Source organism: Delphinus delphis, chromosome 13 (assembly GCF_949987515.2).
Source record: "Delphinus delphis chromosome 13, mDelDel1.2, whole genome shotgun sequence".
In the NCBI taxonomy this organism is placed as follows: domain Eukaryota; kingdom Metazoa; phylum Chordata; class Mammalia; order Artiodactyla; family Delphinidae; genus Delphinus; species Delphinus delphis.
In genome coordinates, this window is record NC_082695.1 from 88,392,256 (window position 1) to 88,406,773 (window position 14,518).

At 61.7% G+C, this 14,518-nt stretch overlaps 1 protein-coding gene across 3 annotated transcripts in view; it reads left to right on the forward strand.

The window, feature by feature from the left end:
• Window positions 1–14,518, forward strand: part of NFATC1 (nuclear factor of activated T cells 1) — a 97,713-nt gene that overhangs the window by 48,373 nt on the left and 34,822 nt on the right. For all 3 annotated transcript variants that reach the window (XM_060029259.1, XM_069541336.1, XM_069541337.1), the window contains 2 exons: window positions 3,424–3,479; window positions 7,923–8,055. In XM_060029259.1, the coding sequence (XP_059885242.1) occupies window positions 3,424–3,479; window positions 7,923–8,055 (189 nt within the window). The remainder of the gene's footprint in view (window positions 1–3,423; window positions 3,480–7,922; window positions 8,056–14,518) is intronic.

The following is a 14,518-nucleotide window of genomic DNA, read 5'->3' on the forward strand; positions in this document are numbered from 1 at the left end:
TCGTCTCTTCCTCCGGGCGCCTCCCCAGGAGGGCTCCAGAGAGTGGGCCCGGGTCCCTCCCGGGGAGGGGCAGCGGGGTGGAGTGGGCACGGCGGGGGGAGCGGCTCCAGGCTCTGGCCTCTTCCGCCTCTTTCAGGACCACGTGTGGCGACGCCGCGTGCGGCCGTGTGGGAGGATTCATTTTCCGTGTCAGCCATGTTGAGCTGTAACTCACAGACCGCACAACTCGCCCGGCTAAAGTCCAAGGGCTTGGGTTGATTCAGAGCCCAGCACATATATCCCAGGGCATTCTCCTCACCCCAGAGAAGCTTCACCCGCTAGCCGTCAGCCGTGTCCTCCCGCAGCCTGGCAGCTGAGGACCGCTTTCTGTCTCCACGGACTTGCCTGCTCAGGGTGTCCTGTGGGCCCAGCTCCTCCACCCAGCGAGGTCCTTGAGGTCCATCCCGCGGGAGCATCAGGACATCACCCTCTGAGGACCGGAGAGAGAATGTCCTGGTCATCGTTCACCGTGCACGGCTGTCGGTGTCATGCGTGACGCTGCAGTGACTCCGTGCGCGGGCTCCCGAGAGCACACGTGTGTTGCTCCCCTGGGCGCTCCTGGCGGGGGTGTTGGGCCTCAGAGGTGCCGCAGCGACTGGACCTTCCCTCACTCTGGAGGTGCATCTGCTGGTCTGCAGGGCTCCGACGGCCCGAGTGTGCCACCACGTGTGGGTCAGAGGCAGCACCTCCCCCCGGCCCTGCGGAGGGCCGGAAACAAGGGAGGCTGCTGGGACCTTCGGGCCTCTGTCGGTGGCCCCCGCTCAGCCCTGTCCCACGGAGGCAGCTCCTCCCGAGGCGGCTGTGGAAGCCTTCTGGCCGTGGGTGGGGTGGGGAAGCCTTTCTGATGACTCACGCCGCAGGGAATTCCCTAATGATTGGGAATATTTTTACTTCTGGGCTTGCGCGCAGTTTCCTACTGAGAAAGCCAGCCAGTTCCTGATAAGGCTGGAACACAAAGGGCCGTTCAGGGCCGATCGCTTCCCTTCCCGGTAGAGGCTGAACTTGCGTAGGACGCCCAGCCGGGCCTGTGCAGAAGAGGCCGCCCAGAGGCCGCATGGCCTCCCACCCGAGGGAGGCCAGGGCAGCTCTGGGGAGTCAGCAGCCAGCGGGGCTCCGGGTGCCGGTGGGGAGGGTCCCCGTGTGACGACAGAGCAGGCAGCCACCAGCCCTGGGCGGCTCCTCCGGTCTTGGCCCTGAGCAGGGCTGCGTGTGCACTTCTGACCAAGGAGACCCTGGCCTCCGAGAGCTCACGCTGCGCTTGGGATCCCCGAGGCCGGCCCCTCGGCTGTGACCCAACCACAGAATAGAGACTCGGGGCCAGAGCCCCCCAGGGCCAGGTGGCGGGGACACAGGGAGCCCTGGGCCTGTGAGGCGGGCTTTAGTGGTGTGGTTTGAAGGCTCTGCACTTTCAGAAACCGTGCCGGTGGCCAGGCCCGGCTGGCTCGCAGCCCTGGTGCGCGCAGTGGGACCGCCGGCCCCCAGGCGGGCGCTGTGACAAGGACAGTGTCCCAAAGGCCCAGGAGGCCCTGGAGGGAAGAGACCCCTCCCGCCCTGCGTGTCCTCAGCGTGCACACCCCGCCGCCCGCTCCACTCCACGCCTGTATTTCCCTTAATTTTTGTTCCACGGGTGAACCTGCAACAGCGTTCCCGGGAGGCTGGTCTGGTCTTGGGCCCCTCCTGGAGGGCGGTGGTGGTAAGGTGGACGCCAGGTAATGCCGGGCGGCCTCAGTCTCCCCTCTCCTGACGGGAGGCCTGTCAGCCTCTATCGACAAAAGACGGGGCGGCTGCCGACAGTTCAGGTTTGAGCGCTTAAAGCTGTTTTGGGGGAAAGGGACGAAGATAGGCTTTGTCATGAGAAAACTTGTTGATCTTAAAAGGCACCGGGGACACGGGAGCCTTGGTTACAGGAAGAGTAACTTCGATCTCCTCAAACCAGTGGGAGGCCCGACAGTACATCCGCGTGCGCGGCAGGTCTGGGCCGCGCCACGCAGCAGCCTGCATCCCGTAGCGCTTTGCGCAGGCGCTGGGATCCCCCTCGTTTATCGGCCCGGAGTCAGGGCACCTCGCTCACCGCGTCCTGTGCTCGCAGGACTCTGGAGCGTTCGCTGCTTTGCAGACTCCCGAGGCCTTTAGGGCGGTGGGTGTTCTTTCCGTTTCCTGTTATTTTTTCCTAGAGGAGAGGTGGATGCGGGTCCCTCGGGCCCCGGCCCCTGTCTTATCACCGAGTGGGTCCATCTGCTGGCTACTCAGCTTGGGCACCTCCGCGTCCCGAGGGGCTGGTGTGGTCCTGGCACGGCCCAGCCGCTCTGTGAGTCACATTTCCTCTCTGCTCCACCCTCCGCCCCTGCCCGGCCAGCACTGCCAGGGAGAAAAAGGAGATTTTGTCTAATTTATTTATAATTTAGGATTTGGAACACACACACATTTCTTCTTGGAAAACAGAGAATAAGCAACAGCTCAGCCCATCCAGCTGTAATGGTTTGTTTGGGGAGCCGACTTTATACAAGATGCAGAGGAAGGAGGCCCCTGTAGGAGACTGACGTCTATTAATTCAAAGTAGCGGCCAGACGTGGTCCACAAACAGCGTGCCTGCCAGAAGGGCTTCCCAGCTCCCAGAACAGGCTCCGCTCCGTCACCCTGGAGGGCGGGCTTCCAGCCTTCGGCTCCCTCGAGGGCCTGGTCCAGGGACAATAAACCCTTTCTTTCTCGGCACTGGAGCCTTTTCAGTTTTTTCAAACATGCAAACGCCACAGGGTGAGGTTAAAAATACCTTGTGTTTTGCATTTCTGTATCCTGATGCGCCAAAGCGCAGTCACAGAGCGGATTTTCTTGTTCACCCGGCGGTTCCCCTGAGCTGGGGCAGGACCGAGGCTCCCGGGCCCCTGCTCATTAGAATATCCCTGTTCCCGAGACACCGAGGGCTCTGTGGCCCCGGCCGCGAGGCCCCGCAGCCCCCCATATGCCGCAGGCCAGACGCAAACCAGGTCCGAGTCCCCAGACAGCGCCCTTCCTACCCGGGTCATCCGCGCGCCTCCCGGGCTCGCTCCCCTTGGAGACCTGAGCGTGGACCCCTCCCGGGGCTGGCGCTGGGGGTGCTCACTGGCACGTGGCTCCTTCCTGCAGAGCGGGGTCTCCAGGCCCCACCAGGTCCATGCTCTCGGGTTTGGGTTTGAGCTTCTCCCCAGAGCCTCGTGGCCTCTCTCCAGCCGGTCAGTCAGGTGCGGCCTCCCAGTCTCACCAGCTGCTAGTGGGCCGGCCGGGCCAGGGTGGACCCTCTCATCAGAGGGTTCCCGCCCCGAGTCCCGTCTGCCTGCATCCGGGTGTGATTTCGGGGCGGTGCCCGGTCAGGACAGAGTAACGGACTTCTCGCGCCCTTTCTTGCAGACGGCCACCACATCTGGGAGATGGAGGCGAAAATCGACGGAGCCCTGTGCAAGCCGGTAAGTGCGGCGGGCGGCCATGGGCGGCGCTCTCTGGGCGGGGCTTTTTATAGGCAGCGGCTCCTGGCCCAAGGCACATGGCTTCTACTTTGTTAAAACGAACCACTGATGAACATAACAGACAGAGCGAGGAACGGAAATGGTTGGGAAATGCCTCCCGACATAAGCGCTCTCGGGACTTGCAGCACGGGGACGACTCGGACGTGGGGCCACCAGGGAGGACAGGGCGCCTCGTGTGCTGCAGGCCCCCCACCAGGAAGCCCAGGATGCACTCATACCCCCGGGGCCTGCTGTCCCCGCTGGCTGCCATTGTCACCAGGGCCCCAGGGGGCCCGCTGCCCAACCCCCCCCCCCCCCGCCGGGAGGACCTGCTGTCCAGAACCTGAGCACACCTTCCCCGCTCCTGGGCAGGTGGGCCTCGGGGTTCCGCCAGCATCCTTGACAGTGACCCCTCACTGCTGTCCTCCCAGGGAAGAGCCAGGACACAGACGCGAGGTCAGACCTCAGTGTGCTCAGCCGGCTTGTCCGTTGGCCGGCAGCCGGGGCCCCTGCGGGGACGGGCGCCCGCCGCACACGCCTGACCTCTGAGGGGTCGCCGCGCTGGCCCAGGGCCTGCCTGAGCCCGTCCTTACGCGCGGCCTCCCGTGGCCCTCGTGGTTCACGCACGGAGGGACCTGAGGCAGAATGACTGTTCCTCGAGTTGTGGGTGGAGGATGTTTTCTGTGTGAAGTCATAGCTGCCGCAGCGTTCTCTGACCCGCCTTTCAGTCTGTGTCCTTGTGGTTTAAGCGGGCTCTTCGGGCCTTGTGTTCTTACCTGCCCCACAGCCTCTGTCTTCTCGTTGGGGCGTTGAGACCATTGTGTGTGAAGCGATTATTGCCGGGGTTGGGTTAACTGTGCACCACCGAGTGCGTGTGTGTCCTACTTAGCCCCAGAAGAGCAGTAGAAACCTTCAGGTAACATAACGTACAGGCTAGCAGGTGACTCTCTGGAGACGTTCACAGACCTTCCAGGCTCTCTGCCTCGGCCCACCAGCCACTCCTGACGCAGGTGTGTGGATGCAGGGAATGGGGGTCACGGTTCAGAATCTCGTCCAGGTCAAGGACTGAATTTTTTCCTCAGGCTCCCCCGTGCGAACAGGGGACCTCGGGCTGTGGGCTTTGCTGAAGGGATCTAGGCGCCCTCTGCGCGGTGGCCGGGAGGACACGTGCTGGGAAGGAGGCCTGGGGCCTGCACTTCCTCCGCACAGGCGGCGCTGTCAGGAAGAAGCATCTTTCACCTGCAACTTAAGCTTTCTTTTCCAAGCACCGACCCATTTACCAGAAGGCTTTTCAAATGGTATCAGAAGGAGATGCTTCCTCCTTGGCCCAGGGGCGGCACCTGCGTCCACGACCTCGCTCCGCCCAGGGTGTCCAGGCCTCTAACCTCACACATCCTCTTGGGCTCCTCCTGGCCCCCCCGAGAAAGTGCCCCGTCTCAGGCAGCTCCACTTTCTGACGGGGACTCTGGGTCCCGCAGGCCCAGCAGTCGCAGAGCCGGCCCTCAGGTTTGCTGTGACAGACACTGGCCACCAGCCGTCACCCCGAAACGGGGGCCCTCGGCTCCCAGTTCCAGCCCCACCGCAGGCTCGAGTCCTCTGCCCCCAGGCCCCAGTGCCGCCCACCCCTTCTCCCTGGGCAGGAAGGAGAGGCCTGCAGAAGCTATGCATCTGTTGGCATCGAAATAATTCTGCCAAGTTTGCATGTTCAGATTTTCCGTTGTTGAGTTTCCTTTTCCACTGTGAACAGCGCATATATTAAAGAAAGCTTAACGGTTATCAGTCATGTGTTCTAAAAGAAACGTAGGACATGTGAATAATGGTGTGCTTTACGTTCACCATTTCATCTTTCTTATCTCTTAAATGAAGTTTACTTTTATATATTTTTTTCTAATTATAAAAGAGTGTCATGTTCACTGTGGAAAATTGGAAGATATAGCAAAGTATAATCAAAGAAAACGCCTAGCGTAATTTCACCACTTGGATGTAGCCACCATTCACATTGGGGCGTCTTTCCTTCCATTCTTTTCCTGTCACGGGTGTGTGTCTGCACGTGCACACACATATATACACGTGCCTCGTGTTGTGCACGTGCCTCGTGTCGTGTGCACGTGCCTCGTGTTGTGCATATTTAAAACAGGGTCGGATTGTGCTGCATTTATAGTTTATGTACTGTCGTGAGCAATTTAGACAATGGGTTTTCTTTTTTCAATTAATTAATTTATTTATTTATCTTTGGCTGCATTGGGTCTTTGTGGCTGCACCCGGGCTTTTCTCTAGTTGCGGTGCACAGGCTTCTTCTCGTTGCGGCGGCTTCTCTTGTTGTGGCTCACGGGCTCTAGGCGCGTGGGCTTCAGTAACTGTGGCTCGCGGGCTTAGTTGCTCCGCGGCCTGTGGGATCCTCCCGGACCAGGGCTCGAACCCGTGTCCCCTGCACTGACAGGTGGATCCTTAGCCACTGCGCCGCCAGGGAAGCCCCCAGACAGTGGGTGTTCTTAAAGCGGGTGGCGGGTGTGCCGAGTGCCGCTGGCGGCCTTGCTCTGCTCCCGCCGTGGCAGGCGCTCCTGTCGCTGCGTCTCCCTTCCCGCCTCTGCCTTACTGCGTGTTTAGCATTGGTGCTCCCACGAGGACAGAACTTCGTCACAAAATTTCATAGTCTGTCTAGCATCTCAGTCTGTGACCACATCAAAACACAGCCCTCCAGCCTCTTAGAACCCACAGAAGCCGACCCGCGACGTGGAACCTGCTCAGGGCTCCTTGCCCTGCCGGACGCACCCCGCTGCTTCCTGCAGCCGCTCCTGTTGACGCCTCCCCGCTTTGCTTCTGGCCTCAGCTCAGGCAAACCCTCTTCCTTTCTGTCTCTTGTCCTGGTTCCTCCTGTAGAGATCGGGCTCTGGTCGCCGTGGGCCGCCGTGTCTGCCATCGTGGCGCACCCGCTGTGTGCCGGGGGCCAGCATCACCTGCAGGGTCGCCTCATATCATTGAATTCTCAGAAAACAGCCCCCAAGGAGTGTCTTTCTCTTCCGGTTCCCTGCGCAGGCGGTGGAGCTAAGACTCAGAGATGGCAGAGCCAGGGCAGAAACCCAGACCCGTCGGGCCCCAGCCAGGCTCCCGAACACGGGCCGCGTAGCTGGGGTGCAGACTCTCTGCAGGGGTCTGGCCGGGCGCACACCCTCACCCCCACTGGGTCCGTCCCCTTGGGGTTCCTTTGCTCAGGCAGGAGACCTGCGTGCTTGTGGCTTCTTCCAAATGGAATGAGGCTGTTAGAACAACAGGGGACATTGCCTGACGCAAGTGTGGCCCCAGGGGACGGAGCCCAGAGGGGGCTGCAGCCCGGGTCCCGGCCCCTCCGGCCCTGCCACTCTTGTGCCCTCAGCAGCAGGCTTCTGAGCCCCATTTCTTCACCTGGAAAGGGAAGAGGTTGCCCTGAAGTTCTCCTCAGTTTTGGTTAAACATTCTTCAGATTTCATTATTAACAGGATTCAATCAATTTTGCTGTTAAATTGGGTAACAGGCTACAGTTACTCTAATTTAAAAAAAAAGGGATGCCATGGATTTTTCTTATACATTTTCCTACTTGTTAACCGAAATCATATGACAAAAAACCTTGAAGAAACTTTCTGGATGTGAACTCTCCTCCCCACCCCCAAAGCAAGGGCACCTCCTTGGCGCCAAGGACAGGCCCTCACGTGGACGCCCGGTCTCGGCACACGGACCCCAGCCTGCTTCCTTCTCCCACACGCGTGCTGCCCCACGGCGACCTGTGTTTATACCTGTACTTGAAAGGGCCACTTTTGTAAACATGTCGTTGACTTTTCATTGAAAACATGGAAAGGTAACAGCAGCTTCTGCAAGCCACCCTGATGCATCCGTGCCTGACTGTCCGCCCCCCCAAGTTCGCTGAGTCCGACTCTCCCGTCCCCTTCGATTTGAGAGGGTCGTGGCTTGGGCTTTGGGCCGTCGGCACAGAACGTCTGCGGCGAGCACTTCCCCTGGGTCTTCGTTGCCAGTTACCTGAACTGCTGCTCCCGGCTTCCCCAGGAGCGCCAAGTCGGTGAACGTGGGCTTAGTTTTCTGAAGGTCATGCCCTGGCGTGAGGGCAGAGGGGCGTGGGGTCTTGTGGAGACTTCCCTGCCCGATAGCGGGCCCGCTCTTAGCATCTGTGCTCACGGCTTCTCTCCTGGGCCCAGTCGGTGGCATCGTAGGTGAAGCCCCCGCCTCCCTACCTCGCACACACCCCAGCCCACCTTTCGGCTCTGCTGGGAGGAATCAGGGTCCCTGCAGGCTCTCAGGGTGGCCTCTCTGAAGGGCAAACCTGCCGTGTGTTTCACACTCCGGGAGGGCCTGGGTGTGTCTGTGCGTTTGTGAGATGCTCACCGCCCCCTCCTTCTGCCGCTTTCTCACTAGAATTCACTGGTGGTGGAGATCCCGCCTTTTCGCAACCAGAGGATAACCAGCCCCGTCCAAGTCAACTTCTACGTCTGCAACGGGAAGCGGAAGAGGAGCCAGTACCAGCACTTCACCTACCTGCCCGCCAATGGTAACGCTCTCTTTCTAACCCTAAACGCTGCGAACCAACCCACGGGGTGCTTTTCCTGAAAGAAAATCAGGAACCCTGACACGTGGTGGCTTCAGACCGTGTGGTCGCGCTGCACGCCCGAGCTGTTACCGTCCTGTTAGCAAGATCACGTCGTCGGTTCCTTCCAGAGAAAAGTGGAGCTTTCAGTGTATTTTCCTTCGTTACTCTTGGGGCTGGGGCTGCATTTGGGGATAATTACTGATCATTTTGCTAGCTGCTTGCAGACATACAACCGCCAAGGGGGAAGAGGTGCAGCTCTTCTGTACACAGAAGCTGAGGTGGCCTCGGTGTGAGTTTAAATTCTAGAGATGTTTAAGGCGGAGAAGCAAATGGTTATAATGATTTTGCAGGTGCCTTTAGAAATAAACCCTTGTATGAAGCCTGAAGGCTGGTGGTTGGTGTGATCATTAACTGACGGTAATGATTTCTGTCCTCGAGCTAACGTCCCACAGAAAACTCCTGGTTGGATAATTGCGTCTCCGGTGACCAGGGGGCTTGCGCTCCCAAACACCCTTTACTCGACCAAAAAGCACCTCGTTCAGGTTGTCCGCTCACACGCTCTGAGGATGGTTTCTTGGCCTGAAAAAGACCTGTGTGTGTACCTTCTCCACTTTTCAGGCTGTTTTCTGAAGGAGAACAGCATCGTGTGTTGTTTCGCTTCTGAACTAGTAGAAAGTTGTTTCTCGGTGTTGCCCAGACCCGAGGCCTGGCGCCTGGGGCCCATGCCGCCCTCCTCCAGGCCGGCAGGGTGTGTGTCCAGAGAGGGCCGCGTCCTGATTCACCTGTGTCACGTAAGCACAGCTGTGCCAACGGTCTTGTTATACTGTGACTGCTGTTTTAAAAACTTGAGATTCATATAACCTAGGAGGGGAACCACGCACTAGGACTGATTGTGAAAGCAGCCATGTGATCATCTTAGTAAAAGCAAGACGTTTTTGAAGGCTTTGGTCTTCTCCTAGTGTGAAATGTCACGTACGATAGACTAGGTGATAGAAAGCCCTGGAAAACCCGAGGGGATAGCAAGCAGAATCAACTGTTTTGGGGGCAGACGCTAGCCACGCCTGTCCAGGCTTGAATAACGTGGTCTCGTGCTCATCACGTCACGAGCGTGTACGTGAACAGACCTGCAGGAGTGTGCGTTGCCGTGGGGCCGTCTGTGGGGGCCCCTCTGGGACTTCTGGGATGGGCACTGAGCACTCCACTAATCCTGCCTGTTCTCGGACGTGTACTACATTCCTTACAGCAGAAAATACTCAGTCTTTGTTTGGAAATGTAATGATCGTGTCCTAATTAAAATTCAAGCATGGTTGACTAAAAATTGAATGCTTTAAAGAAAACCTAGGTTTATAAAGAAAAATTCCTTTCTAAAGCAGTTTAGAAATCAGCTCGAACGTCGTTTCCTGCAGTTCCTGCTCGAAGTTCACCTCCCGCTTAACACAGACGCCCCCAGTCAGAGGGAGGGGGTCTGCGCGCAAACCAGGTCCCCCTTTCGGGGGAGGTACCGAGGCCCCCAGAGACACGTCACTGAGATCCTGGGGCAGGACTGTCGAGGGGCCACCGTCTCCCCCCAACCCTACAGCTGCCGTTCAGTCCTGCAGGCTCCCTCCCGCCAGGGGCTGACCTGCCCCCCGCTCCGCACCCCATCACCCCCGTGTCAGCCCAGCACACCCATCGCTCATGCTGTGTGGACCGTCACCCGGACCCCCCGGTCCCTCGAGCTGGTGACCCAGCCCCGCCCACAGAGCCGTCCGTCCGTCCGTCCGTCCCTCCGGAGCATGGCTGTCTGGCTCTGTGGCCTGTGCTGCTCTCATCAGGCCCTGGTCTCCCTTCACTTCTCTCCTGGAAATCTGCCCCATCCCCAGGGGGTCGAGGGGTCCGTGCCACCCACGCCTGAGAGCCCCGGCCCTGCCCTGCCTTCCTGGGTGGCTGTGCCCCGTGGGGCCGTGAGCTCCCTGGGAGCAGGGACCCCAGCCGGCCCTGACTCCGTGCCCGGGTCGTGGGGACCGTCCTCCTGTGCTTTTCTCTTGTAAACAATAAATGCACCAGTGCAAGAGCGGGACTCGAGCTCCCAGCTTTTAGGTTTGGTGTTTTTTCTCGCGGTCGCTTCTGCCCCCTGCAGCTTCGCGCTGAGTCTTCACGTGGTTCAGCAGGTGGTGCTGGTTAGGGGCCAGGTGGGCACCTCCTTCCCACGTCGGGTCTCAGCCTGTCCTTACCCTCTGAAGCCTCCGCACAGAGAAGCCTACCACCCCGCCGCCCGCCGTCTGACGCATCGTTCGTGTCGTTGTTCAAACCGGAAGGAAGCCCGGCTGCGGGTCTGCGCGGGGCCCGGGCAGCTAGGGCCGCTTCCCGTCTCTGGGGGCCGTGTTTGGGGGAAAGTCTCCAGGTGCGTGTAGGACGCCCTGAGCAAGCAGAGTGTGTACAGCGGGGGTTCCTGGCGGGAAGGTCAAGGACAGAGCAGAGAAGACAACCGGGCAGTTGCAGGAGAGGCCACGGACCCACCCACGTGCAGCCAGGGAGGTTTTCCTCAGTTTCTTGTTTGTCGCTGTCTGGGTTTAACCGCAGTCTCCCGAAAGAAAGCGTCCGCTCTCTCCAGCGCTGTGAGCTGAGGGGCCCTGGTACCTGTCACGAGGCCGAGACCCCGGGGAAACAGCCCCAGTTAAAGAGGGAAAACAGCCTGCTCTGTGGGGAGCGGCCCCTGGGTTTGGGGGGACGACGGCGTCCACCCTGGCTGTGTCCCCAGGGCTTCCGTTTCCGACGCTGCCCAGTGACCCCGGGACGAGCAGGCAGGGGCGGCAGCTCACACACTAGGGGGGAATCCCAGCCAACGACTTCAGAGTCATGGGCCAAAGTCAGCATGTTCCTAGAATGAGGAGGTCAGTCATGACAGATCCTCGGGCCTGGAGGGTCTGCCTGTTCCCCTGAGATGTTTCTAGCTGGTCCCCAGGAGCGCCTGCAGTGGCACCAGGCCCCCTGCCCACCTGTTGCTCGGGGTGAGGGTCCTGGAGCTTCACCAGAGTCAGCCAGGGAGGCCCTGGGGGTGTTGATCCTGGGCCTCAAGCCCACCCGACACTCCCACCTGAAGGCTGAGGGGAGCCGGGTGGGTCCCGGTGCAGGCTGGCGGGAGCCGGGACGGGGCGCCCGCTGTGGCTGGTGGCACGGCCGCTGCCCATGGGCCTTTTGGAACCTTCCTGAGTCAGCTCAGTGGCGTGGCGACCGCGTGGCGGTGAGCGTGCATTGGAGGGGGACGGTGCACAGCTACGCACGTCTGGCTCATGCAGGCGCTGTGATGCACCTTCTCCTGGGAACTCCCGCGTCCCGGAGGCTGCTGTTAGTAAATTGCCAATTTTCGGGCGCTCTCGCTGTTCCAGCAGGAGAACGAGGGACCGATGTTTTCATTTCTTTCCACGTTAAACCTGCCGCCGCAGAGAGGCAGGGAACTGGCTGCCCCACCGGGCGCCCCGGGAGGGACGAGTCAGGGCCGGGCCGGGGCCCGTGGGGAGGGTTTGGAAGCCGCCCTTCCCCGCAGCGCTCTCCACGGGGCTGAGCTCCTCACGGTGTGTCTGGTTCGCACGCCGCTCGCCTCCCCGTGAGGTGTCCAGACCCGGTGGCAGGAGAGCCCAGGCATGTGAAGGGGAGGGGGCTTCCCCTCTAAAGGCCGCCACGGGGTCAACTCTGTCGACCGTCCTGACAGACACCGGCCTGAGGCCCCCGACGTGGCCTTGAATCCGCAGGGAGGGGTTTGAGCTTGGAACAGAGTAGGACGAGGGGGTGAATCGTGGGGCCTGAGCTGCTGGGAAAGAAGGCGGGTGCCCTTTCCGCGGGGGGGGCCACACCCAAGGCTCCCCCACTGAGACCGTCACCCGTGGCGGAGCAGCGAGGGGGAGGGTGGTTTTGATCAGATACCTGAGGGCCACGGCCACCGACTGCAAAGGCAACGCAAGTCGGGAGTGAGGCTGGACCCCCAAGAAGTCTGAGCACAGCCTTGCGGAGGGAAGACCTGGTGACCCCTTCCCCCGGGGACCGGGGCCTGCCCACGACAGCGCGCGGCGCGGGGGTTACCCCAGCATGGCCCCCCGCCAAGTCACAGCCCTCTGTGCACAGCTGCTCGGGTCAAACCACAGGAGAGTGAATCACATTCCCTTCGGACGCAGCGCTGGCAACAGCGGGTGAAGGCCAAGCGGCGCGTTTGCTGGCTCGTGCGGTCTGCTCTGCCCGAACGCCATGGCCAACCCAGCTGCGGGGAGCCGGAGCCCCGGGTAAGGGCCCTGGAGCCACGGGGCTGGTGCCACAGACGGCGAGGCCGCCACACCCGCTCACACCCCGCCTGCCGCGACAGAGCTGTCTCCTGGTGTCCACTCGACGCTCCCGCAGAGGCTGCCAGGCAGCACCCCCAGAAAGGCGGGGAGGACCCGAGGGAGGACAGGCCACCCCGTCGGGCGTGGCGGGCACTGCCGCCACCGCGGAGCGGGGGTCTCGGCGGAGTCTGTGGTGTCTCGGTCGGGAGGTTCCTGCCATGCACCCAGAGCCTTGTCCTCTGGGAACCCGAGGACCTGGCGCAAGTGCTGGCTGTGCTGGGGGAGGGGGGGTAGGAGCTTGTGCCTGCCATCACGCGGCGGTGGGGTCTGTGAGTCCCCTCCTCGTCCTCCGGTCCATCCGCCCCAGCCCCCTCTCGGCCCTGGACGCAGACGTGGGCGCCCGCTTGCTGAGGGCCGGCGGTGCAGAAGGCTCCTGCCGCCACGTCTCCTGCCTCAGAAAAGTCGCGCCCTGAAGCTGCCCTGCTGGCGTTTGTGTCCGCGGCTCACGCGTAACAAACAGAAGACAGTGTGAGCTTCGTTCTCCGTTCTCCGGGGCTCGGGGCAACCTCTTCTGCACAGGGCGGTGGCCGCAGCCGAACCGCTGAGGCCTTGGTGGGAGGGGCGGGGGGGCGGTCACAGGGGGCGTCCTCGCCTGCGGGGGATGCTCAGCGCCCGTACACCCCCTTCTCGCCATGTCCCCCATGCACAGCGAGACCCTCTCTCCCTCTTAAGACCACAGCCCTATGGCATCAGGGCCCCTCCAACCTCGTTGAACCCGACTCCTTTCCTAATGGCCCATTTCCAGACACAGTCACCCTGGAGTTAGGGCTTCAGCCCCCGCGTCTGGGGGATAGTTCAGTCGGCAGCAGCATCCCTGGCCTGTCCGAGGCCAAAGAGCTGGGCTGTGGCCCCAAGCCTGAGCCCTGGCCCCGCTGCTCCCTGTGCCAGCGGGTTGGGAAGAGGGAGGGCCCTGCACCGCTGTCCCCGTGCGGGGGAGGCTCGGTGCCGCTGCCCTTACGGCTCATGCCACGTTGGGTCCCTCACCACCTCTTAGGTGGCCGTCACGTCTGTGTTACAGCTGGAAAAGCGAGGCCTGTGGGTCACAGGATCAGCCCCAGGGCCACGCAGCCGGCGGGTGCCTGCCGGGGCTCTGAGTTCATCCACCTGAGAGCAGCGCAGACGTTCGCCCTCGTCCCAGGTGTGGCCACGTCTGTGTGTCCGTCCGTGTGTGCAGGACACTAGCTGTGCGTGTAGGAGGAGTGCCTGCTTTTCTCTTGGTGCAGTTTCGGGCTGGCCTGCTTTTCTGCGTCCGTTTTGCCTTTGTTCTTCACTCGCCTGCGTCTGGACGCCATGCAAAGTGCCAGGGATGCGAACGTCTGTAAAACCCTGAGCTCCGGGGACTCACAGAGGAGCTGTGTCACAGGCGCGAAAAGTCTTCTGAATAAAACAGTTGGGTTCCCGTGGTTCTGATACTCAAGAGGGCCGAGGCCCAAATGTCCTCCCGGGGGTCAGAGGACGGGCGTCCCGTGGTCGGACCCCTGGGCCGTGGCCTTGGCCTCCCGGGGGTCAGAGGACGGGCGTCCCGTGGTCGGACCCCTGGGCCGTGGCCTTGGCCTCCCGGGGGTCAGAGGACGGGCGTCCCGTGGTCGGACCCCTGGGCCGTGGCCTTGGCCTCCCGGGGGTCAGAGGACGGCCGTCCCGTGGTCGGACCCCTGGGCCGTGGCCTTGGCCTCCCGGGGGTCAGAGGATGGGCGTCCCGTGGTCGGACCCCTGGGCCGTGGCCTTGGCCTCCCGGGGGTCAGAGGACGGGCGTCCCGTGGTCGGACCCCTGGGCCGTGCTCTTAAGGTGGTGGAGGGAGCCCAGCTCCTCTTGCTTCGTGTGCGGGTCCTGGTCTGGGCACGAGCCCCAGGCGCACAGGTGTGAGGGGAGCCCGGGACGGCTGCTGTGCTCCACCTGTCTGCCCGGGGACGGTGGGAAGGTGATGGCGTGATTCACGAGAGACGGCGTCCTTCTGTGTAACGGCCGGCAGGCCAGGGTGTGAGCCCCGCTCCCCGGCAGGGGTCGTGTCACGCTGCCCCCTGGCTTCTCCGTCCACGTGGGATCCCGGGGGTCAGGCTGAGTTGAGGAC